The 27,309-nt window shown below is 41.0% G+C and overlaps 2 protein-coding genes across 2 annotated transcripts; both read right to left on the reverse strand.

Annotated features, from left to right (window-relative positions):
* Positions 1-288: 288 nt before the first annotated feature.
* On the reverse strand, positions 289-3,424 carry LOC118818420 (growth arrest-specific protein 1). Its single transcript, XM_036585674.1, has one exon. The coding sequence runs from the start codon at positions 2,879-2,881 to the stop codon at positions 2,102-2,104; it is 780 nt and encodes a 259-aa protein (XP_036441567.1). The 5' UTR covers positions 2,882-3,424; the 3' UTR covers positions 289-2,101.
* A 7,694-nt stretch (positions 3,425-11,118) lies between these two features.
* Positions 11,119-25,036, reverse strand: cplx3b (complexin 3b). The gene is made up of 3 exons (XM_036585243.1): positions 24,561-25,036; positions 12,956-13,043; positions 11,119-11,380 (listed from the first exon to the last, which is right to left on the reverse strand). The coding sequence occupies exons 1-3, from the start codon at positions 24,716-24,718 to the stop codon at positions 11,156-11,158; spliced, it is 471 nt and encodes a 156-aa protein (XP_036441136.1). The 5' UTR covers positions 24,719-25,036; the 3' UTR covers positions 11,119-11,155.
* Between the last annotated feature and the right edge of the window lie 2,273 nt (positions 25,037-27,309).

Raw genomic sequence — 27,309 nt, forward strand, 5'->3', positions numbered from 1 at the left:
ACCTCGTATCTCCGAAATGGTACTTTACAGGAGAAGGAAAAAAACTACTTTACTTTTAATGTAAGTTAATGGAACCGGACTTTTTTCCAAGTCAATTTGGGCTGTTTCTGTTGGTCCATTCATCATGAAATTTACACACAATGTAAAGGACGACAGGTATTTTCAAATTATGTCAAAAAGTGAAAACTGACAAAAAATGGAGATACGAGGTTTTGTTCCGACAGCAGCGATTTACTTTAAATAAGCCATTTTAGAAGTTTGGGATGCTAATTAACACTCATTCTACTTCTTAGCAAATGAACCAACTGGACAAGCAATTACGTGGACAATTCACATTCAATTTTATTCCTTCATATTGTTCAAAACATAAATATATTGCTTTCTGTACATACAAATTTTGCAGCAATTCAACAAAAGAACGTATGACATTCGATCATTATTCCAACTATAAACTGTTACAATGTTAACACACCTAATGTGGTTAATTCCTGATTCGAATGCAGACGAGAGAAGAGCTTTACAGCCAAAAACGTAGATAACCGCTGACTACTGGCGGGACGGTTCTTCGAGTTAGTCAGAAAAAAAAATCTCCAAACGCATTGTTCATTCATTTATCTTCTCTCCAAGCAAGGCCGAAAAGTCAGCAGATGTTTGACGTTACGGAACGAGGGGGTTCTGCTGCTTTAATCAAATCTCGAGCAGAAAATAGCTTCTTACAAGTCGGTCAAGCTTTCCATGTGCGAGAGAAATTTCATAAAGCCCAATTACTTTAGAGCACAAACAATGGCCCAGCTCAGAAGCAGAGAAAAGAGAGAGAGAGTGAGAAGAGAGAGAGAGTGAGAGAGAGACAGGGAGAGAAAGAGATCAAGTATTTCCTCTAGGAATGGGGGAGGGAGAGAAAGAGAGGAAAGAGGTCATGCCAGGGGATGATTCAGTGAAATGAGAGAGGGAGAGAGAGAGACAGAGAAAGAGAGAAAATGGAGTGAGTGGGGGTGGGAAAGGGAGGGGGGGCGCAATTTAGTAGCCTGTGAAGAGCCTCTCCACTTAATTTAACAACTTGATCCCGAAACCTGCTCTTTTCTCTGGCCGTCCACTGCAAATATTTGAAGTGTAATAGTCACCACAATGAGCGTGTGGGCAACAAGAGGTCCGCAAACACCCACCAAGCAAGTTCACTGTTTGTCTTAAGTCTTACTTAAAAAAAAAAAAAGAAGACACACTTCAGGCAGCAATGGGGTGAAACAACCCGAGAGAGAGAGAGAGAGAGAAAGAGAGAGAGAGTGGGAGGGAAAGAACAGTTTACATCTTCATAGTCTCTCATCAAACTAACCTCTCTCAATGCCACAAATCTTGAAGATTAAAGGGATACTTCAGCGATTTTCAAATCAGTCCCTATCTGCTGCATCTGTGGCACATGGTCAATTACCACAGGCGATAATTTTGACACATTTCTTGTACTTTGAAAAAAAGCAGAAAACCTGTTGACGCAAAACGCACTTATAACAGAAGCCAATGGGCACCTGCTGAATTCCACGAATAAATGCTTGAAATATGTGATTGTATAACACAAAATTGATACTACAACCATTGCAGCCATCACAACTACCCACTGGCTTCTATACTAAGTAAGTTTGAGTCCACATGTTTTCTGTTCTTTACTAAGCGCTAGGAAAACTGACGTTACTGTCCCTGGTGATCGACCATATCATACTGATATGGTACACACCGAATAGGTTGAAAAACCCAGATATCTTCCATTAAGGTATATTTCAGTGAAAAAAGAAGTTTTTAGCTTCACTCTTGGAACACAAGGTTCCTATTCCTGTAGCTTAAGTCTTTTATAAAAAGGCAATCCATACCAGACTGGATACGCAAGATATATTTAGACATTCAATTTCTTGAAGACTGCTATTGAAATTCATTAATTTCTTGCACTTTTTTAACCTCCTATCCATAGAGCACCTTCATAAGACCCTTACTATCCCTCTGGTAGCGCTCATAATTTTGTTTTAACAAAACTTCATCCAGTCCAGCTTCAGAGCCCAGTGCATGCCACCTAGTCATCTAGCTTGCCCTGACCACGCAGAAGAGCTTGAGGTGCTCAAGCCCCAAGAAAAGTCAACAAGAGTGACCCCCAGACCAGAACTATATGGCTTGAGAAGTGCTTGGCCCCCGAATATTGCACCGCAGCGTCCACATCCATCTCCCGCTCGCCTTTAACCTCGTAATCCTCATCCTCATATGCATCGTCCAGGCTGTCTTGGTCGGTGTGCACTCCATGGTTGCCGACGGAGCACAGCCTGACCATGTTCTCCTTGACCACCTCACAAAACGGCCTCTCTACTCCATCACATATACACTTGTCCAGCATGACGCCGTCAGGCATGAACAGCAGTTCCTCGATGGTGGCCTTGCAGCGGGCCGAGCACTTCCTGCCGTTGAAAAGCTGACCGCAGGAGGACAGGTAGGCGTTCAGGGACTTCCGGCAGCTGGGGTTGTCCTCACAGCGCTGCCGGGCCTCAGTGCAGCCCATTCCGCCGGGGTGAGTTCTGGGCAGGCAGGGCTCAATGGCGTTTTTGGCCATGCGGCACTCCATGTCCTGGCCACAGTCACAGGTCTCCAGGTCTGGCCCGCTGGCCGTCTGGTTGAGGCGGATTAGCGCGCCGACGCAGTGGCTCGGACACTGCCTCCTCGCCCCCCTCAGGTTTCCGTCACACGCTGTCAGGTACTGCTTATAGGCCAGCTCGCAATCTCGCTCATGATGGCACTGCAGCAAGGCCTGCCAGCAGACCAACTGGCCATTCAGAGCCAGCGTGAGCGAGGTGAAGATGAAGAAGGAGAAGGAGAAGAAGAGCGCAGGGGGGCCACATGGGGCCTCCATGCTGGGGGTCCCCTGCGACTCACGGATTTGCAAAGTCAGCTTTCTTCCACATTTGGCAGCCCAAGAAATCCAAGTGTGCTCCACATTCCACACTACTAGGTGGTGCTCACCAAGTAAAATCCTTAATAATGAAAAACTGCATGAAAAAAAGTTTTAAGCAAACTTGAAAAGGCTGCTCAGGAGGCCTGCAGGCTACAGCGCTTATCAGATTACCTTGGAAAAACAGAGAGAGAGAGATAAAGAGCAGTTTTCCCAGAAACCCTTAGCGCAGGAGTTCGCATTCCTGGCGCATCCCAGCCCGTGAAGTCGAATTCGTCCCGTTTTTCCTTCCTTTCTGCTCAACTTTCCTCACTTTCCTCGTCGCAGGTCATCCGCGCGTCTCCGTTTTCGTGCCTCCACGCTGAAGTCTGGTGTCTGTCTGTCTGTCCCTCCTCGCCCAGTTCGGTTTTTGCACGCTTGGCTGAGCTGTTTCTCAGCGCCCCTCCTCCCTTTCTCTCTCCTTCTTTCTCCGAGCAGAGAAAAGAAAACTTTTCCCTCCCTCCTCCTTCCCTCCCTCCTCCTTCCCTCCTCCCCTTCACGTTGTTTTGTGTTTTTCCCACCCGTATTCCGACAAGCCCCGCCCCTCAGGCGCTGTGAGTGGCTCTTCCCTCGCACTCACAAACACACCGCCGCTCTAGAACGCTTGGCTTTGCGTAGTATGAGCGTCTAGCCAATCACAGCGCAGGAGGGGCGTGGCGTCAACGACTCGTAAGTAAGAATACGGGTGGGGAAACTGAAATGAAATAAAATAAAAATAAAAAGAACGCCCCTCCCCCTCCTCACTCTGCCAAACGATTGGTCGCGTACTTGGGGGGTGGGGAGTACGCCCGCGTGATTCGTTTCCATAGAAACGGCGAATTTATTTATCGTCGTCTTGGCAAGCTGTGCCTCACGTGCGGGAGAAACGGTCAATTATACATTATTATCGAATATAATACAAATAATAATGTGTTAATTAGACATCCGCTGAAGCTCGCGAGCTGTGTGGTCCTGTCACGCGCTCAAAAATTCACAATGGTGTAAATCTTACAAATTTTGAAGCGAAAAAACAACCAAATCTGTTTCTCTTCAACAATAAAAGACGAGAATAAACCTTTTTTTTTTCAAAAGCAGCGCCAGCAGGACGGCCTACCTTTCTCTCTCTCTCTCTCTCTCTCTCTCTCTCTCTGTCTCTCTCTCTCTCTCTCTCTCTCTCTCTCTCTCTTTCTCTCTCTTTGTCTCTCTCTCTCTCTCTCTGTCTCTCTCTGTCTCTCTCTCTCTCTCCTCCTCCTCCTCTCTCTCTCTCTCTCCTCCTCCTCTCTCCCTGTCTCTCTCTCTGTTTCTCTCTCTCTCTCTCTCTCTCTCTCTCTCCCTCTCCCTCTCTGTGGTGTTGTAATCTCGTATTGAAGGGGCAGAATGGGGGACAATAGTGTTTTCTGGCCCGTTTCACCCTCTTTGTGCTGGGCTGGCCATGCAGTGTCCCTGTGTCTTTCTGCAGCAGAAGCTCGTTCACGCCCCGGGGCGCAGCAATAGGGCACTTTTTAGCGCTAATATATTTTTACGGCGCTGTCCTTTCACTGCGCACTCGAAAAGCACCGATAGACCAATCCGCCATTCTATTGAAATGTAAACTACTCTGACTGGGCTGCGTTTGGACACCTATGGAGGGAAAAGATGCAGCCAAACAGATTAAAAGAAGTTGTGTACAAGTTTACAAAGAACACAACGGTAAAAATGACCGGTGGAAAATTAGTATAAAAACAACAACAACAACAATAATAATATCAGTAGTGTTATCATGCAATATACAAGTAAGATTAAATGCTTGTATATTATATGACTATACTGCCAACACCACTACTGTCACTGCTACTGTTACTAGTACTGTTACTACTAGAACTACTACTACTACTGTTACTGCTACTACTGAAACTATTACTACTGCTACTATTACTAGTACTGTTACTACTACCACTGTTATTGTTACTATTGCTACTATTAGTACTACTGAAACTATTACTACTAATACAACTACTGCTACTGCTGCTACTATTAGTACTACTGAAACTATTACTACTAATACAACTACTGCTACTGCTGCTACTATTAGTACTACTGCTGCTGCTACTAAAACTATTACTACTGCCATTGCTGCTGCTACAACTACTGTTACTACTATTGCTAATATTACTAGTACCGTTACTACTACTACTGTTACTGTTACTACTGCTACTATTAGTACTACTTTAACTATTACTACTACTGCTACTATTACTGCTGCTGCTGCTACTACTATTGTTACTACTACTGTTACTACCACTAGTAGTGTTGCTGCTACTACTAATACTACTAATAATAAGGCAGTAGTAAGGCAGTAATACAGTAACATCTATATAATTATAATAATATTAAAATATAATAGTACAAATAAGCTAAATGCTTATATATTCTATGTTTATAGTACTACTACTACTACTACTACTACTCCCACCAGTACTATTACTACCAATAATAATAATGATATTAATAATGATTTAGTTACACTAGTAATATATAATACAATATGCTATGTTAGGTAAACTAAATGCTTGTAAATGATGCGGCTCTATTTTACTGAAACAGTTTTAATCTGTGTTTACATGATCATTTTAGTGAAAGACCATACCGTTACATTCACACGTCTCAGCAATCAAACGCCCCCCTCTGCTGGTCAAAGCGGGAACTGCAGTTCACCTCTGAAACCTCACATATTACACATTATCACCAGCCTAGAAATGAACAACAGAACTCACGGGTCATAAAAATATGTTTATTATATGTTTCAACAGTCAGAAAATTAATGAGGTCCGCAGATGACATTAGGCTATAGAGTGGGGGATTCATACAGCGCAGAATATTAATGACCACGAAGATGGCAAAGGGAGAGAAAACCAAACCAAAAGGCAGATATTTTTATTTTGTTTGTTTTTTTTTTCCAGTAAAATCACACTCTCAGATTACATGTTTTTATTGTTATAATAAATAAATAAGTAAAGAAATAAATACATAAATACATAAGTAGACATTTTCCTCCTTCTCCCCCTCCTAATATTGCTTTATATTATAGACTCGTGCCTGAAGACACACATGTTAATGACGCCAGCTCTTGGCAAAGCTCTATGGCACAAGAACAAAAAAAACCAGCAATGACGTGAACTCACGTTTCAACCAACTGTCACAACACATGACTCACACGAACCACACAGCTTGGAAAAAAAAAAAACGTTGGCTGTATGGTGCTCGTTTTTACAAACTGAAAAGATCTTCATCTGCTCTGTTCCAGACCAACACGCGATCAGTCAGAAGAACCAAGCTGTTTAAACACAACGGAATCTGATAAACATTTTTTTGTGTGGATATGAACACAGCAATCTTTAGGGAGAACAGTCAGAAAGAATGTAGACACTTTCATATCTGTTAGACAACACAGGACCACCTGCACGAAACAGCACCACTGGTGATGGGGATCAGGGGTCAAGGGGTCATATAAGAGTCAAATGATTGGGGTCAGGGGCAGGAGGCGATTTGAATGGCACAGAGATTCGGGCTCCAACCAAAACTGACCCACGTCCCTTTTCCATAGGCCTATTCTACAGACCCCTGATGGCTGGTAGCACCAGGTTGACTGTATCTCCATTTTGCAGCTTCTTGTCTGGAGAATGAAACTTCATTATTGCTTTAATGTAAAGGGGAATTCCACCAGCTTTTTCAAAATTTCGACATGAGGAAATGGTTAAGATGTAAACAAAGCCATTCAGAGTGGTTTGATGTGAAGCGCTGCATTCTAGAGGAACCTAGAGAATTGTTCACAGTGGTGGTGATAGGAACCAGACGTCAGATGCCTCTAAAAACTCCCTCACAGAAAGTTATTGCACAACATGGTTATGAATATGGTACCTGATGCCTGAAACATTCATTTACGACAGTTTTGAGGAGGTTTTGGCCTAAAACGTCTTGTTTTCCTCTATTGCTCAGAACTCAGAAGATGCATGTAGGTTCACTGGTGGTTTTGGATAGTAAATAAAATGGCTATATTTGTGTTTTGGACATGAAGACCCCTGGTTCCTATCACCACCACTGTAAAGACATCTGAGTCTGTAACTTTCTCTACAACAAGCCATTTCACATCAGATCACTCTGAATGACTTTGTTTACATCTTAACCGTTTATTCATTTAGAATTTTTTGAAAAATCAGTCCAATTCCTCTTTAACCAGCTCTGGGAAACCGATTCAGTCTAGCAGCTCCCAGATAAAGCCCATTAGATTTTCACCATTAAAGGAATAGTTCAGCATTGCACATCCTAGTCTCCATGTGGTGCATTCTGTAGTGTACAGTCCATCACCAGAGACAGTAATCTCGATATGTGTCCCTGCGCCTAGAAAACACTAGGAAATCTGTCGACTCAACACATTTATAATAGAAGACAATGGGCAGTTGCTGATATCTGTGAATAAACATTTAAAATATGTGACTATAAAACATCAGTTTGACTACAGCCTTTACAAACTTACAGTACAGGTCCTAGAATGAGATGAACATGAGAGAGTGTCTTATCTGTTGTGGAGATTTGTCTACATTTCGAACGACACAATTCAAAAAGTAGTTCTGGTAACTTTTGCCTTCTGGTTTTCCACTAAGTATTCATGCACAATCCACCAGAAACTCGCTGGTGCCCACACCGCTACAGATTCTTCCCTCTGGAAAACTAGTCCCATCTACACCCTTAAAAATGGTTCTTCAGTAAAGACGATGTAAAACATGTAAAACCATAAACAATAAACAAACTGTTTGAATGCATGACGGGTTATTTGCTTGGTTCTCTGTGATGTTTTAAAAATGGCTCTAAATAGTACCATCTAAATGCTATTGTTATGCCACAAACCCTTTTTTTTGCTATTGTACAGAACCTTTTTTGCTCTGAGAAACGCTTTCACAAAATACCTTCTGCTGAAGAATCAACAACAGTATTTTAATAAAACTACATGTTTTGCATGAACGTTTACTGATGGAACTCAGCAACTGCCCATTGGCTTCTATTATAAGTGAGTTTCAAGTGTACAGGTTTTCTGTTCAGGTACAGGGAAATGCAGTCATTGTGTATTATAATATACAGTACAAAACAGATGCTATAAATAGAGATTTGGGTTTAAAAATGCTGGCGTACTCCTTTAAGAGTGTTACATAATCCAGGACTGGGCTTAAAGGTGCTTAAGTGGTGGCTTGCTGCTTTCCACATGGCTTCTTATGGTGCATGAACAGGAACCTTCAGTATTCCTAGCCATCACTGGCTTCCGCAGCAATATGTCCTACATAGTGCACTCTGATGTGCCCTGCAAATGGCCCTAAGTTGTAGGGCACTGAGGAAAAGGGTGGTTTTAGGATGTGAAATGAAACGGTGGAGCCAGAAAGTTGATATTCACAAACCGGAGAACAAACAGCAATGACATTAAAAACTGCCAGCACAACACTTTAGCTCTAACACACTGAGGGGATTCTAGAGGGGACGTGGGACGTGTGAGAGTTAATATGTGCTGTATACTTCTGTCCATGTGTGTGTGGGGGGGATTATTCAAGGCCTTGGCATCAGACCTGGCAGCACATGCGCTCGGCAGTATTTTTAAGTTGTGCTTCTATTGCATTAGAGAGATAGAGACGTGTGGATGTGTGCACAGTACTGTGCAAACTTAGAGACCACCCATCGCTCATTTGATTGCCAGTCAAAATGGCTATTAAGTATAAGTTATTCATTGTTTATTTCCTCAACATCTTTGAATGTGATTCTTTGGATTGTGAGAAGCAGAAAAAGCCACCAACTTCTAAGACTGAACTTTGGAGATGTGTCTGCAGATTTCTTTGAGAAACAAAGTGAGTCTCCTGAAAAGAATGGGAGCTCTAATGAAAGTAAAGAGTGACTCACTAAAATGTTGTTATATTTAGTTGTTGAGGCTTCAATGTAGTTTTCTGCTAAATATATTGTTGACAGTTTTTTTTTTATGATATCGTTGGAACATGGCAGCTGCCCGTTACACTGTGTGAAAAGTTCATGATGAATGGACCAATAGAAATGCTCCAAAATTGCTTGGAGTAAAATCTCTTTATGCCAGCTTACGTTAAAGGTAAAGAATGTTTTTGCCCTCTCTTGTAAACTTACCGTTTTGACATATTTGTTTTTTTTTGGACATTGCAAAACTGATGTACCTTATGGCCACCTTGACTGTAAATTACATAACAAGGGTGGTCTCTTACTTTTGCACAGCACTGTATGGGTTGTGTGAGAAGAAGAATAGAGAGAGAGAGAAAGAGACAGAATGTGTGTGTGTGTGTGTGTGTGTGTGTGAGAGAGAGAGAGAGAGAGAGAGAGAGAGAGAGAGGCTACATTCACATTACAGGGCTGAAGTGCCACTAATCTGATTTTTTTGCCTAAATGTCAACCAGATTTGATTTTCCAATGCTGTGTGAACCCAATCTGATATATTGAACTACGAACTGTGTTCATATTTAGTCCTAATGATCACAGTGAGAAAATGTAAGTTTTCCTCCAAATATTAAAATCTCTGCAAATGTGCATCATCGGCCAGGATCGGCAGGTTGTTGGTTTCATAAATGTGTTCACACTAATGTTAGATATGGGTCACTTAGGGTGTTTTTCCACTGAACAAAACTTTGGCACCAGAAAACTGGAACTGTGCTTTTCCCATTGGTCAATGGTCCAGTACAGAGCCCTGCAGGAAACATCCGGTATGAATAAAAGTAATGCATGGCCACGCGGTACTGACATGTGGGAACAAGATCCTAATGCATGACTGTGACTTAGTAAGGCGCGGAAATGAGATCATGCCTTATTAAGCTGTGGTCAAGGCTTAATTATCTTATGTCTATGCCTTACTAAGTCGTGGCCATGCATTAGGATCTCATTCCCACACCTTACTAAGTCATGGCCACGCATAGGATCTCATTCCCACGACTTAATAAAGCATGATTTTTATTTATACGGGATGTCACCAGCAGGGATCCATAGTCCAGAACCGAAAGTTCCAGTATTATGGTTTTTGGTACCTGCTCACGACTGGTACCAACAGGACCTAAGGATACTCAAAGGGGGTTCTGTGTCTTTGGTAACACTTGCAGCTAAAGCTATTGACAGTTTAGCAACTTAGCAAAGTGAGGACAAAGTCACCAAGCACTTCTACATCACCAGTGATGTGTCGATTGCTATTTTTATAATTTATAATTTATTGATTTTAGAACTACTTTGTGTGTCTGAGTGGAAAACAGAACACCACACATGCTATCATGCTAATAAAACTAGTATTAAGCTAAGCTAATTAGCAAAAAAGGATGCTAATGTGTCAGTTCACACTCGAAAAAACGAAGCTATACACGAGTAAATGTTGACATGATTGAAGACAGAACAGGGCATTATTAAGTTTCATGTGGGCAAATAAGCTAAGCTAACTAGCAAGCGAGGCAACTAATTTGACCGTTTAGAGTGGCACAAAATGACCAAAATGACAACTAAATCATTTACTATGACAGTTTTTCTCAAGCAAGTGGACTGAAGTAGAACTAGAGGCCCTAGTTCCCATCTGGGTCAGTTCTTGTTTTAAAATGTGCAGTGGAAAAGTACCCTTACGAACACAAATGTGAACCATCAAGGCAGAAAGGTCCGATCTGAGCCAAAAGAGCTGGAACTGACCCATCCACCCACAGATCCCATTCAAATATCCTGTTCAAAACGAATAAGGAACTGTAGCACACTGTTTAGAGTCGCTAACATTAAGTTCCCAGTTTTAAATGCTATGCTACTGGGCGAGCCTTCATTGTTGTTGCTCAAATCAAATCAAAATGACTTCTGTGGGAATCCCCAGCTATAAATGTTTCACCATTACATTTACATAACATTAGCATGACAACTGTGTTAGAAGAGCCAACATAGACCAGCATTGGATGCTGGTATACACGTCAACCAGCATGACCATGCTGGGGTGACCAGCTAAACCAGCATCAGAACAACACTAGACCAGCCTAGACCAGCACTCTGAATATAGCCATTGCGATGATTTAGCGCTACAATTTCAAATTAGGTTGAACAGGATTTCCAAACGGCTTGTCCAAACTAGCAACAGTTGCAACGAAAAGATGGACAAAGGTCAGTTGAGCAATAACAAAGTTTGTAATGTGAATGTAGCCAAACAGAGAAAGACAGCAGAGAAGATCACATTAGCGAACATTTCTCGGCTGAGTTTTTCAGCTCCTCCAGCGTGGCCTGAGCTTTGTCCTTCAGGTGGTCAATATCCACGTTCTGGATGTTGGAGAGCTGGCCGAGGACGGACTGTTTGTGCTTCTCTTCTTGGTTGTCCTCGGCGATCATCTTGGCCAGCTCGGTGGGCAGCTCCACGTCCTGCCCTGCGGCCTGGATCTGCGTTTCATCCAGCTCGTTCTGACACACACACACACACACACACACACACACACAGACACACACACACAAGCACATTGTAAATATGAAGTACTAAGAGATTTGTTTCCACCGATATAAAGCACTGATTATGCTCCGCCATTTCCTTTATGTTGTTAGCCTAACAGCGATACGATCTGTGAGCTTGCGATGCTTCATATTTAAGCAAACCTTTAGTGAAAAATCAATTTTCCATGAGGTTCTCTACCCCAAATGTAGTCGATCAGCCAAGACACGGCTGTGTTTTGCTTCTTTAGTTCTGGAGCTATGAGCTAAAAAGCAATGCTAGCTTATACCTCACAAATTAGCGCTGTGCAAACTGCCAGACTAAATCATTACACTTACCTCAAACTGTGCTAATAGCCTTGTTTATGTTGTCTCTGACACTGTATGGCATATTTTTATCTGTAAAAATGGACAGAAGTAAGTGCAACATGAGCTTTAAGGTGGCTGCTGCTAATGTTTTTAGCTGTTAGCACGAACGCGTTCATTTTTACAGTACTTTACAGGTAACAGTATGTTGTTGTCTGTGTCAGAAACCACTAGTATGTCTATTTGAGATTAATTAAATGGGTTTTTTTTCAAAATTTCACAATTGTTAAACTGTAAACAGTCATTCAGTGTGGTTTGGTGTGAAATGCTTCATACTAGAGAGAATTATTCACAGTGGTGATGATAGGAACCAGACGTCTGAAGCAGTTAGTACATGAAATGATTATGAACACATTGTTCTATGATAGTTTTGAGATAAACGTTTGGGCTACTATGTACTTTTTAAAGTCTGTTAATTGGGGAGAGATGCTTTAAGGGTGTCATAAGTCAATGTGGTCCCCAAAAAACATACATTTTTTCCAGATTTACCCATATTTTACCATTCTCAACATTATATATGAAAACTCAGAAGACACATGTGGGTTCACTTGTGGTTTTGGATAGTAAACAAAGTGTCTATATTTTTGTGTTTTAGTCATGGCAACCCCTGATTCATATCACCACCACTGTAAAGAAATCTAAGTCAGTAAGTTTCTCTACAACAGGCGTGTTAAACTGGGGATCTGCTGGGTCGAAGAGCTGCGGAGATTAACGTCTACCCTCCTCTACCGCTCTGAATTCAGTCCATAAAGGCCTTGCTAATTAGCGGATGAGCTGAATTAGGTGTGTTTAACGAGGCAGTGTGCTGAAGTCTGCAGTGGTTTGGCCCGCGAGGACTGCAACCTGACACGTGATCTATAATGAGCCCTTTCGCATCAAACCACTCTGAATGACTGTGTTTACATCTCAGTCATCAAATTATGCACACATTTTGCAAAATTGGTGGAATTTCCTTTTAACGACTTGACAAGATAAGGCAAGTTTGAGGCGCAATGCTAACCTGATAGCTAAGCTTCTATTTCTTGTTAGCTGTATTAGCCCCAGAGCTCCAGTGCCAACTACAAGAAGCAAACTTTGGACAACAACCTAGTCTTGGCTGATGAACTACCTCTGGGGTAAAGGGGGAAATTAAGCAAAACTTGACATTTGTCCAAACTATCACTTCAAAGTGAGCGGGGTCTGTACCTTTGGCAGTCTGTACTTTTCTCTGAAGTGAGTTCTGACTGTGGCCCTCTCCGCTTTCTTCTGGGCAAAGTTGGCATCTCGCTCCTGCCTGCAAGAAAAAAGTGATAGGTGTAAGTCCAACACACACACACACGCGCACACACACACACCAAATTAAAGTTCTTTTCTGCTCCTCAAAATATATTTCATTTATTCATTTAATGACTCTACCAGCAGATGTGCAGTTTTATTGTCCCACATTAAACACCAAACCTGCCATCATTTTTCTCTATCTGTACTTTTGTGATTACATTGCAACGTATTCCAACTGTGGTATAACTTGTGACATTTAGAAATATCTCAGTGTTGGCGTGACGTGACATGATTACAGGGTTGTGGCACAGTTCTAAAAATCAATTCAATGCTTTTCAGTCCTTTCAACCCATCAATAAAGAAAAATTAATATAATTTCCGCAACACAAGAGTTTAGAGTATTACAGAGCCACTTCTGGCTGGATATTTTTATATAGACTATCTGACTATTTTGAATTATATACACAATGAGATTTAGGCATTTTCTTAAAATGCAATACCTAGTAGTATTATATACAGTTCATGTGTCTAAATTTTAACATTTTTTAAAGACTTTTATGAGACTTTTTAAGGAATCCTAGACTCTCTGTATTAATTTAACACAATTTTGGAAGACTCATTTGCCTATGAGTGAGGCCAGTTGATATAGTGTTCAGCCCTACTTTGTACATTGTGAATCTTCATGCATTTGTAATTGTATATTTCAAAAATTCTACATAATTCAGTTGTTGAGATGGAAATTCAGAGTGATTTGATGTGAAATGCTCTGTTCTAGAGAAAATTACAGACTCTCCTTCTCTTTACAGTGGTGGTGATAGGAACCAGGGGTCACGATGTCTACGACACAGTATAGAGCCATTTTATTCATTACACAGTGAACCTACACAATGTTGATGATGGTGAAATAGTCACCAACTGTCAATAGTCATAGTCAAATAAAATTTATTTTGGGGACTATTTTTTCTTACGTCCCTGTACCCTCCGCCAAGAACAGATTTTAAAATTATGTTTAGGCCAAAAACATTTCAAAACTATCATAAAACAATGAGTGTGTTTACATGCACTTAATAATCTGATAACTGCAGAAAATCAGATTTTGTCAGTAATCTGACCAACACGTTTATATTCACCTGAGTAATCAGATAACGGGAAACTCCAGGTCCACATGAATCAGACAGAAATCGGATTTCTGCTTTGCAACCAGCCAATAAACTCACGGAAGACATGGTGTAAACGTAATGTAAAACTCAAATTTCATGGTGCGACTTGTTTTTTTGAACTATCGCATCACTTTACCTGAAAATATGAACAGACATCATCTAGAAGATGAAGAATATTTTAATCCTTCAATTCGTCAGGCATGTATTTGGTTTCAGCGTCGCTCCAAAAGTGTTTTGCTGCATCTCGCAGTAACGCTGCTTGCTTATTTCCGGTACTGCGGTCTGTTCTGCACATGCACAGACTGAGAAATCCGAAAGAAATCAGAGTAAGAGTTCACATGCACTGAGAAATCTGATTATTGAGCTAAAATCCAGCCTCTTTATCAAATTTGTTATTAGATTTCCAGACCTTAGTCTGATCTTAGAGATCGGAGTATGCTATTTACGTGACCATTTCAATAATCAGATAACTGCAGAAATCCGATTATGTTTGGAGTATTAAGTCCATGTAAATGCACTCAATGTCTCAGTCATCAGGCAGCACATTTATAACCATTTCATGTAATGACTTTCTGTGAGGGAGCTTTTAGCGGCATTAGGCTCTTCAGACGTCTGGTTCCTATCACCACCCTTTTAAACGACCTTACAAATCTCATGACCCAGTCAGTGCTGTGAAAAGAAGACGGAAAAACGAGCGCAAGCACACATACGTGCTCACGTGTGCATTCACGCACATGCACATGCGTGCTGAAAGGTCAATGTGATTACGGTGCAGGAGCAGAGGGCACCGCTGGGCGAAAGTAGATCAGAGAGACAAAACTGGCTGAGCAGTGAAGGACCCGAGGGGTAGAGAGAGAGAGAGAGAGAGAGAGAGAGAGCATGATGCTCACCCACTCCGCCAGCTGCCATCTTAAATTCACTGCCACAGCCCCCCGCTCCCCCGCTTCACACTCACACCATTTTGTGTTGCCATCTTTTCACATGCAAAACAAGCTTTGATAGTCTAATCACATGCATTCATAACAATAATACTATATGTAGATGTATTGCTCTCACTGGGCGATATAGGACAGTGCAATAAACGTGACATTGCTTGTACTGTTGATGCTGTGTTCCAATTATATCAGAGTCAGAATCCATACTAAACACTATACATTAAAAATGTTTTTATAATTAACTGGTTAATATGTAATAAACTCATTCAGAGTGGTTTAGTGTCTAGAGAAGCTTAAGTCAGAATTGTTCACAGTGGTGGTGATAGGAACCAGACATTTGCAAAGAGTTTAATGCATCATTGTCCAAAGTTGGCCCCTGAGGGTGTTTCATTTGGCCTGCCAGAAAGTTACCCTTGCCCCTTACCTCAACCCTACCAAAACTTCAGTTTTGTCATAACTCCATTTACATATGGGGTTGAAATGATTTCTACATCATTGCATTCTGTTTTTATTTACATTGTGCATGTTTTTGGAAACAGGGTTGCACATTTATGGCAGAGACACAAATTTGGTAAAATTATCCCCCAAAAAACTTTTTTTTTCAAATTTACCACCAATTTACCATCATTAACATTCCATATGAAAGCTCAGAAGACCCATGTAGGTTTGGTGGTTTTGGATTGTAAGTAAAATTATTTGGGTTGCAAATATTGTGACCCCTGGTTCCTATCAAAACCACTGACTCTTTAAATTTCTCTGGAACAGAGCATTTCACATCAAATCACTCTGAATGACTAGAATTCTGCAGAAATTTCAAAAAATGTGTGGAATTATTTAATATATTCTCAAAGATATAACTTTATGGGAGAAGGGAAAAGTGTTCTTACCTTTAAAGTTCATTAATCTAACAAGATTTTTTTCTAGCTATTTTGATCATTTCTATTTGTCCATTCATCATAAATTGTTCACAAAGTGCAACTGGCATTTACAAAATATAAAAGGAATGTTTTTTTAGGTTTGTTAGGACACTCACTGTGTAATATGTAGAATAATCCAACATACAAACTAAGAATGCACGTTAGTGGTCACTATAGTGCCACACCGACAAGGAGTTGGCAGGAAAATTGTGGAAACATGGTGGAGGATGAGTTGTGGGCTCCTACAATGGCCTCAAAAATTAGTGGGTTTCCAATTTTTTTCCTTTTTTTCCTCTTTTCTTGAACTTCCAAGATAGCCAACAAGTTTGCAGCTTGATGTGGCTTACGTTGGCATAGCAACATTACTTCTTCACTTTTTTTAGTACGACACGGTCCAGTGCAGGAATATTTTGCACACTAGCATTCCAGAATCGGAGATTATCACATATGTAGTATATACCTTAGTATACAGTTAGTTTCGGCCATGCAAGCTGATTGGTTGAGAGGCGTGTGCTGTCTAACCGTGCTGTTATTTCACCATAACATCACATTTTTTTCACAAACACTGTATCACTCTGCTGAGACGCCGTTGCTAAGCAACGACTTTGACAGCTGTAGGAGACGCTCAAGCCCTTTGAACGTTTTTACTTCTTACTTTGCCACAAACAGAAAATGGACACTTCCAAGATCACATTTGACCGACGGCCGATTTGGTCAGACTCTGAAGATGAGACGACACTAAATTCCCAAACTGTCATCACCACTGAGCAGCTTTTCAGTCGGCAGCTGTGACAGAACAACAGCTAAACAACCTGGAATCAGCCAGAAATGAACCCAACACCATTCGCCAAACTAAGATGTAAGATGCTTTACAGACTGGCTGGAACAAAACGACATTAATACTGATCTAGAAACTGAGCTAAACTTGATATTGCGGCGGTTTTATGACTCGGTCTGTACTAAAAGGTGAGGCAGCGAGTGGGCGGAGTTCGTTACTCTGATGTAGCAACAAGCTGCTTGTTAAGGAACTATAATTTGGCGGAAACTATAATTAAAACTACATTAAAACATATTAAACGCCGCGTTCACGGCCCAGTTTATTTATTTCTTACTTTATTTATTTAACTGTTGTATAAAAGCAATAGAACACTCGAGATCATGTGTTATCATGCGTTTAGGCTTCTGAATGGCTGGTGGTTCATGTTTCATCTGATTGTATCCATCTATCTTGTTGCTGGTCATCTTCTTCCTCTATTACCTCAAACTCTGCCAAACATAACAGTCTTTTCCAGTGAACTGGTCCAGAATATCTCCAAAAACAAGAGCTTCAGTTTGGTCATCAGGGCTCTGAGTGAGAGGTGTGGCTTGATTCTTTTCAAAAAATCAATTATTTGTCTTCTTTGCCGTCCAAAGTTCTCTAAAAAGGCTTTGCCAGCACCAAAGTTCAAAATCATCAGTATTTTTCCCATCAAGCTTTATTTGTTGTCCAGCTTTCACATCCCTAAAGAACCACAGAGGGGACCACAGCCTGGACGATACTGATCTTAGTTTGTAGAGATGAATCACTGCATTTAAAGATCTTTACAAGCTCCTTCATCCTTGTTCTGCCAAGTGCTGAACATCTCTTGATTGCTGGATCCTCTGTTGTTAATAATTGACCTGAGAAGGCAAAAGCTGTCTATCATTTCCACATCTTCACCATCAATCCTGAAGTCTTTTCTGTTGTCATGAGTTTTTAGTCTTCTCCATTCTGAGCTGAAGTCCCATCTTTTCACTCTGTTCTTTGACTTTTCCTTATAAGGGCCTTCGGGTCTTCCAGATTTCCGATACGAGTGTTAAGATTAGATGGCCAATAATGTACATCTTATTGGATTTTATTCTTCTCATGAAATCTGTTTATAAAGTTGGCTTTAATGTGCTGAAGCAGTCATAATTCATTTTTACCTGACCATTTTCCAGCCTCTGTTTATGCCATAGAATTAAACAGGCTCTTTTTGTTACTGTGCCTTTAAGACAGATGTATGTACATAACCTCTGTTCTAACTGGCTGCCCTTTCATTCCAAAAGCAGTCTGGGCTGAAATGTGAGAAAAACTGTTAAGTTCGGACTGGACTTCTCAGGAATGTGGGGGGAAAAAAGCTGCTCCGTTTGGTTGGCAGATTCTTTGGAAGGCCGCAACGATCCATTTGCTTTCCTACAGCCAGGAACAGCACAACGTTTAACACTCCCCCACGTTTTCCACTCCAATAACTCACTGTCTGCAGGAACAACACTCCACATCACTTCAACAGGAATGGGTGGAGCTAAACTGCTGCGGGCCGAATGGGTGGTTGTAAATGAGTTGTGACATCAAAACAATGATGAATTCAAAATGGATTGGAGAGCAAATGGTATGTGAAGCTATGTTGACATAGCATATAAAAAATATTTTAAATAATATATCGCTGTTGTCAGAACAAAACTGTGTATCTCCAAAATGGTAACTTTACAGGAGAAGGAAAAAACATACTTTACTTTTAATGCAAGTCAATGGAACCAGACTTTTCTCCAAGTCATTTTGGGCTGTTTCATTTGGTCCATTCATCACAAAATTTATATACAATGTAAAAAACAACAGGTATTTTCAAATTATGTCAAAAACTGAAAAACGGCAAAAATGGAGATCCGAGGTTTTGTTCCCTCAGCAGCGATATAAAAAATGATAATATAGGCCCAACACAAATCTAACTATTTCACAGATATAGTTTGGATTAATCTCTTAATATCCAAAACTGTCCAACTGTTTTGGATTGGACATCACAGTCCAAAGGCCAACTCTGTGAGAACTGGACTGGCGCAAGAAAGAAAGTAGAATGAAAAAGAGATTGATGTCTATTTCAGACTGAAGCGTTTTGCACAAGGAAGCACAATTGCCAGTGCTGTTAAAATGGCAGTGAGGCAGAGCTTGTGAGCTTTCAGTGACGACTCACTCAATTTTTTACGGTCTCTAGAGCTTACTGACTGGCAGTCCGTTAAGGACAAAAATGAATAAGCACGCAAACATGAATAGAACACGACATAAGGCCAGGGGCCACACGCTGCCCTCCAATAAACTCCATCTGCTCACGAAGTAGAAGAGCTTTCAACAGCATGTTCAAACCCATCTAATAAACACATATTCCAGCAGACATACTGTTGGTTCAGAACAGAAGATGTTGGGGCTTCTTGATAGTTTTCCCTCTAACAGCTTAATCCTGTAGGCTTATGGACCAATGAGGTCATCGTTTTGTGGTTCGCCATTAGCATCCAGACGAGCCCTGGGTCTAAGACGTTTTTCTCTATGGGAAAAATGAATGGAAAATTGCTCCTATGAGGCTCAGTGATTATAAAACTGATACAGTTTGCCCTACGCAGACTGGGTTATTTGAATTAGTCAGAATAAGAATACTGCTACATACATGCTACATGCAAACTAATATTCATTGAACATTATTCATTAAACATAAAAAATAATATAATATAAAATATTAATTGACATACATCTGGCAGAAGTAGTTTACAATTTGGTGTTGAAATACAATGTAATAGTATATACACCGATCAGCTGTGTCTGCTGTGTCTGATCCACTTGTACCAGCGCAACACACGCTAACACACCACCACCACATCAATGTTACTGCAGTGCTGAGAATGATCCACCACCCAAATAGTACCAGTTCTATGAGGGTCCATGGGGGTCCTGACCACTGAAGAACAGGGTAAAAGGGGGCTAACAAAGTATCAGAGAAACAGATGGACTACAGTCTGTAACTGTAGAACTACAAAGTGCACCTATATGGTAAGTGGAGCTGATAAAATGGACAATGAGCGTAGAAACATAATGTTATGCCTGATTGGTGTATAATGTATAATAGTAGTATATGTAATATACTACATACAGTATATAGAACATGTATACTATATGTATTACATATACCATATATAGCACGTAATGTACATATTATATATGCTATGTATAGTAAATATGTATAGTAATATATCACATATCGCTGCTGTCGGAAAAAACCTCAAATCTCCATTTTTGCCCATTTTCAGTTTTTAACATAATTTGAAAATGCCTGTTGCCCTTTACATTGTATGTAAATGTCATGATGAATGGACCAAAAGAAATTACCCAAAATGACTTGGAAAATATTCAGGTTCCATTGACTTACATTAAGAGTAAAGTAGGTTTTTTCCTTCTTCTGTAAAGTTTCTATTTTGGAGATAGGAGGTTTTCTACAGCGATATACTATACATAGTACATATAGTATGTACAATACATATTTAGTCTACATATATTATATATACTATATATTGTGAAAAGTATATATAATGTATAATAGTAGCCTTACTTTCATACTTTTTGAACTACGTGTTGTCAATTAAATGCGCAGGAGAGTTAGACTGCTTGTTGTATAACAGTTGATTGCTTAATGTTTACAGAACAGCCACATAATGTGAGCATTCTATATCAATTAAATTTTCTTTTGGAACCATAAGCCAAAATCCATTTCCTCTGAGATGGTGATGCGTGGACTGACGCTGCTCCCTGCTGGTAAACTCTGGATCAGCTGCGGCTCTGTTTTGGCAGTTTCTGATCACGGCTTTAATTGCCAGCTGTAATCTTTTTGCCCAAGGATGATGATGATGTGCTGCCATGAGACCGCCAGAGGGCAGAGCAGAGGCAGTGACCGGGCACAGACGGCATGCCTTTGGTTCTCATGACTATATTTAGAAGATCTACATATCTTCTCTCAAATTAGCATAAATAATAAGTACACAAAACACAACAAGTAGCCTGTTTTATGACAAAGGAACAGTGCCTGTATCAACAATATTGATCTATTTATGGTTAAAAACAGAAGAATCTGCAGAAAATTCACCTCTCAGCCTGAAGAGAAGGGTAATGTACTGTGACCTTGACCCCTGAAACACCAATAATGTCCATCTACATCTATCTATCTATCTATCTATCTATCTATCTATCTATCTATCTATCTATCTATCTATCTATCTTCCGTCTATCCATCCGCCCATCCATATGCTTGCCCGTCTGTCAGTCTATCTATCTATCTATCTATCTATCTATCTATCTATCTATCTATCTATCTATCTATCTATCTATCCATCTGTCTGTCTGTCTGTCTGATCATCTGTTCATCTGTCTGTCCTATCTATCTATCTATCTATCTATCTATCTATCTATCTATCTATCTATCTATCTATCTATCCGCCCATCCATATGCTCGCCCGTCTATCTATCTATCTATCTATCTATCTATCTATCTATCTATCTATCTATCTATCTATCTATCTATCTGTATGTCTATCTGTCTGTCTGTCTCTCTGTCTGTCTGTCTATGTATTGTATAGAAGCCATAGCTATGAGAGCCTGAGTGGTAATCCACACTCCTGCCATTTAACAGTATATAAATGTGACATCATCAAGTGGCATGCCTTTGAATATTTCCTAGCCTGTGTTTAACAGGTTAGGGGTCAAACATCTTGTACATTTAGGTAGCAGCGGGTAGAAAAGGATCTGAGGTGTTTCATCTTCTGTATTCTCTATTCTCAATCTGCCAGGTTGTTTGCTCCATTTTCATAATGGATTTCCCAGGAGGCTGGTTAGTGGAGGAGCTCTGCTATAAGTGCTTTAGAAACAGCATCAGTGTTACAGTGATAAAGGTGACTCACAGATGCGCAGGTTCGTGATGCTGATTTGTGATGCTGCAGAAGAACCACTTTGGACCCCTGAAGAACCTTTTTAGCAGATGGCTCTGTGAAGAGCTCTACTCAGGGAAAAACATATTTTCCTCTTTTTGTTTTTCATAAAAAGACTGATGTAGCATGTATTTTAATTTAAGTACCAAATGTAGTGTTCAGTCTGTGGTCTATACGTTCTATTTATGGAAACTAAGCTGTGAAAACAGCCCGTTTAGAATAAACTGTTTTTGTGATGTCATTAAAATGAACACATTTACATACAGCCTTCAGCTCTGTCCATTAATGCTGATGTTATAAGGAGTGTTTCTGCCTGGAGGCACAACATAGACCAGCCAATCAGAACAAAGTTCATTTACATTGCTGGAAAATGATTATACGTGCTGTTCCTGGCTGTTGGGACATGAATGGATCACTGTGGCCGTCCAAAGGATCCACACATCTGAATTTTCTAGAGGAACAGTGGTGGTGATAGGAACCAGACGTCTGAAGCCTCTAAAAGCTCCATTACAGAGAGTTACTATATCAATGTATTAATTTCAGGGTTCCACTATTTTACCATCATCAACATTGGATATAAAACTCAGACCCATTCGATTTGAATAGTAAATAAAATGGATATATTTGTGTGTAGACGTGGTGACCCCTAGTTCCTATCACCACCACTGTAAAGAGATCTAATTTATGCAGAAATGTTGAAAAATTGGTGGAATTCCAATTTAAAGGCACAGTGACATAAAATGCCTGTCTAATTCTAAGAGAACTGGCTGTTTTTGATAAATAAACCATGCAAAAGTAAGTAAAAAGATGCAATTCAAGATACAATATGGGATCAAAGCTCTGTATGTGCCTTATAAAGAACGAGTGTAATAACAGCATTATGCCTTCCCCTCTTGAACATGAATAGACCCCTGTTCACCTGTAAGACGCATGTGTTTACTGAAGGTCATGCTGTGGCCTCCGTTGGCTGATCTATGATTAGGGCTCATAATTCATCTTGAACGAGGAACTGAGCTGAGAGCTGTCCGTGACAAGGCAGCGTAATGGGGTCTCACTCAGAGGGCAATCATATGAGTAAGCCTCCAGTGATTGTACATGATGTGAGTGTGAACTACAGCACACCTCTTTAACTCTATAGATAGTCCGCTTGGAGGAGCCTGAAACCTGCTTCTTCTCTTCGTTTCCGAGCACTTTGCAAAGTGCCAGAAATCCGATGCTGGCGGTCTATTTCCAGTGCCTGACTCACAGACCCCTGCTGAGGCTCTGATGGCGAGTCCTGACGAGCTTCAAAACGCGTCTGTAGTGATGCTGGCGCTGGATTTAGGGCGCGCCACGTTGGGTTAGTCCCTCTGCGAGGTCACAGCCCGTATACCCTGAGCTTCAGCCAGCACCCTCCACACGGCAGGAGCAAACATGAGAAGATCACGCATAGTGGAGCATGAAATGACCGTATGGCGGCAGCTCGGGCGAAATGTAAGCCTCTGATGGACTTTGCGTCAGTGCTGATTGAGTCTTCCTATGCATTCTTCTGTAAAGTGCTTGGAGAAGGTGGTAAATATGTAGATGTAAAGAAATAAAATGTATTTTATCATCAATATTTTGTGCTGTAGTGAAATATAAACAGAAAAGCATGTGGATATCTGATATTTGACAATCTATGGATTTCCCTTATGTCCAACTTATATGTGACATATAGGCCAACTTATTGGACATTTTCAAATATGGGACATACATTTCAGTCATTTATCAATGCATATAAACATATATGTGTAATACATACATTTAACAATATAAGAATATATAATCTTATATTGTAACAGTCATATATGAATGGCATATTTTAGTCATATAAGTTTTCATTGCATGCATGTTGCTGGTATATATATATATATATATATATATATATATATATATATATATATATATACCAGCAACATGCATATATATATATATGCATAAAAACCATGGCTACAGCGTTTGGCACGAGCTGCCTTATTTAAAAGCTGGCATAATGTAAGTGTGTCAAAGAGTTCATTTCTAGCACCTGCTGGTTTTCTCGTTAATTAGTGGGAGCCGCACGCGAGCACTATCCCTAAGCGAGAATGACAGCTGGAGAAGCGCGCGACGCGCTCACCAGCCACGCGCAAAAGCGCACGTTCCCTTTTGGGAACGCGAAAACAAAGCTCGCTTTCGCGGAGCTCAACTTCAAGCGCAAAGCACCTCTCTCAAACACGTTTAAGGGAAACTCCACCGCTTTTTCCAAAAATTCGACCTCATTAAACGGTTAAGAATCTACATAATTCACTGGTTAAAGTCAGAATGGTTCGCAGTGGTGGTGATAGGAACCAGACGTCCACCTCTAAAAGCTCGCTCACAGAAAGTTATGACATGAAATGGTTATGAATATGATACCTGAGACATTTTTGATGATACAGGGATACAGCAGGGTGTTCTAAAGCAAAATAATCCCCAAAGAAAACATATTTTTTCACATTTATGACTATTATTCCAATCAACGTTACATGTTAAACCTCAGAAGGCACGTGGAGGTTCTACGGTGGTTTTGGATAGTAAATAAACTGGCTACATTTGCGTTGTGGCCACGCGACCCCTGGTTCTGGTTCCGATCAGCACCACTCTCTACAGTGAAGCGTTTCACATAAACCGCTCTGACTCGGTTTGCATCTCAAGCACTGAATTATGCAGAAATTTGGAAAGATTAGTGGAATTCCCCTTTAAGTCACTGATTCAAAGCATTTGTGGTGAAACCTCTCCTTACTTCTCCTCCTCGAGCTGCTGCTGATACTGCTCGTACTCCTCTTGGGTCATTCCCTTCGCTCCAGCCTCGCTTTTTTCCCCTTCGGTTTTCTCCTCCGTCAAGCCTCCGGTCAGGTCCTTCAGCTGACCGCCGATCATGTGCTTGACCATGAAAGCCATCGCGCCGAGCTGAAGTGTTTTTTAACTTACGCACGGAAAGGTTGTCCGCTCGTCCTGGACAAAAGCCACGCGAACTCACCGCGAAAGTACACCAGCAACTTAGAGCACTGTCCAGCAACGTCTCTCCTTTACGGTGAGGAGATAAGGGGGTCTTCCCGTCGTCTATCAAAGGCTTGGACAGCTCCTTTCAATCAGCGAGTTCAGCACCGAGGACAGCTCCTGTCATTGAACGGCCGCCTTCAGCACCTCCGGCAGTGGACAGCTCCTCTCACTGAGCCAACTCTGGAGCGCAGTGTAGTCCAACTGGGTCGCTCCTCCTCAACTCGTAAACTCTACAACGAGCATGTGACCACGTCTTATATACCGTGCCAGGTGTTTGCCTTTGGGTGGTCGTCAGCGAGGAGGGGATGCATATATCACGTGCACGCTACGTGTATGAACAAGCCGGACCAATCACGCTGCTGGAATGGTCAACTAGCAGCCAGGCGTGACTAACACTCTTAAAAAAGGTGGTTCTTCGTGGGTTCTTTATTGAGTGCAATGGTTCTATATAGAACCATGAACACCCAAAAACCTTTTGCATGCTTCAATGGGTCTCTGTATGTTGAAGTGGCTCTTCAGATGTGTTGTATATGGATCTATATAGCACCAAAAAGAGTTCTGCTGTTGTTATGATGTCAAGCTTGTAATAGTAGAACCCTTTTTGGTGCGATATAGAACCATCTTCAAGATTCTATATCTATACAGAGCCTAGACAGAGGTTCTATACAGAGGTTCTATACCGAGCCTATACAGAGGTCCTATAGAGAGGTTCTATACAGAGACTATACAGAGGTTCTATACAGAGGTCCTATACAGAGCCTATACAGAGGTCCTATACAGAGGTCCTATACAGAGGTTCTATACAGAGGTCCTATACAGAGCCTATACAGAGGTCCTATACAGAGGTCCTATACAGAGGTCCTATACAGAGGTTCTATACAGAGGTCCTATACAGAGCCTATACAGAGGTCCTATACAGAGGTCCTATACAGAGCCTATACAGAGGTCCTATACAGAGCCTAGACAGAGGTCCTATACAGAGGTTCTATACAGAGGTCCTATACAGAGGTCCTATACAGAGCCTATACAGAGGTCCTATACAGAGGTCCTATACAGAGGTCCTATACAGAGCCTATACAGAGGTCCTATACAGAGGTCCTATACAGAGGTCCTATACAGAGCCTATACAGAGGTTCTATACAGAGGTTCTATACAGAGGTCCTATACAGAGCCTATACAGAGGTCCTATACAGAGGTTCTATACAGAGGTCCTATACAGAGCCTATACAGAGGTCCTATACAGAGGTCCTATACAGAGCCTATACAGAGGTCCTATACAGAGGTCCTATACAGAGCCTATACAGAGGTCCTATACGGAGGTCCTATACAGAACCTATACAACCTATACAGAGCCTATACAGAGGTCCTATACAGAGCCCCTATACAGAGGTCCTATACAGAGCCTATACAGAGCCTAGACAGAGGTCCTATACAGAGGTCCTATACAGAGGTCCTATACAGAGCCTAGACAGAGGTCCTATACAGAGCCTATACAGAGCCTATACAGAGGTCCTATACAGAGGTCCTATACAGAGCCTATACAGAGGTCCTATACAGAGCCTATACAGAGGTCCTATACAGAAGTCCTATACAGAGGTCCTATACAGAGCCTATACAGAGCCAGTCAGTGCTCCCTGAAGCCTGAGGCACTGATAGCTTTGAGAAGGTTTCAGAAGGTGGAGAGGTACATGCAAAGCAAAATAGTGCCCAAAGTAATCCTGTTTTAAACAGTGTAGGTTTACTGGTCATGTTGGGCAATAAATACAATGCTTATACTTGTGATGACATCAAGACCACCCCTGTAAAGGAAACATCTGAGGAGGTGAGTTTCTCTAAAGTGCACAATTTCACACCAAACCACTATGACTGCACAACTGAACCATTGAATTATGCAGAAATGTGGAAAAATTGGTGGAATTCTCCTTTAAGCTAACTGAACAGGCAGTTATATCTCTATTGTGAGCACATTATACAGAAAACCAGAGGTTATATGAAGGGCAGTTCCACCAATATTTCCACGATGTCTACATAATTAAATGGTTAAGATGTAAACAGTCATTCAGTGGTTTGGTGTGAAATGCTCTGTTCTGGAGAAGCTTACAGAGTCAGAACTGTTCACAGTGGTGGTGATGGGAACCAGACGTCTGAAGAGTTTATTGCTTCTAAAAGCTCCCTCACAGAAAGTTATTACAATATATTTTCAGATTTATCACTATTTTACCATCATCAACATTGTATATAAAAGCTTAGAAGACTCGTGTAGGTTCACTAGTGATTTTGGATAGTAAATAAAATGGCTATATTTGTGTTGTAGACATGCTGACCCCTGGTTCCCATCACCACTGTAAAGAAACCTGAGTCCCTACAATCAACCATTTCACCAAAGCACTCTGAATGACTCTATTTGCATCTCAGTGATTGAATTCTACAGAAAATTTGAAAAAAATAGTGGAATTCCCCTTCAAGCTGCCTCACTGTTGATGTGAAAC

This window comes from Colossoma macropomum, unplaced genomic scaffold (genome assembly GCF_904425465.1).
Source record: "Colossoma macropomum unplaced genomic scaffold, Colossoma_macropomum, whole genome shotgun sequence".
Taxonomy (NCBI): Eukaryota; Metazoa; Chordata; class Actinopteri; order Characiformes; family Serrasalmidae; genus Colossoma; species Colossoma macropomum.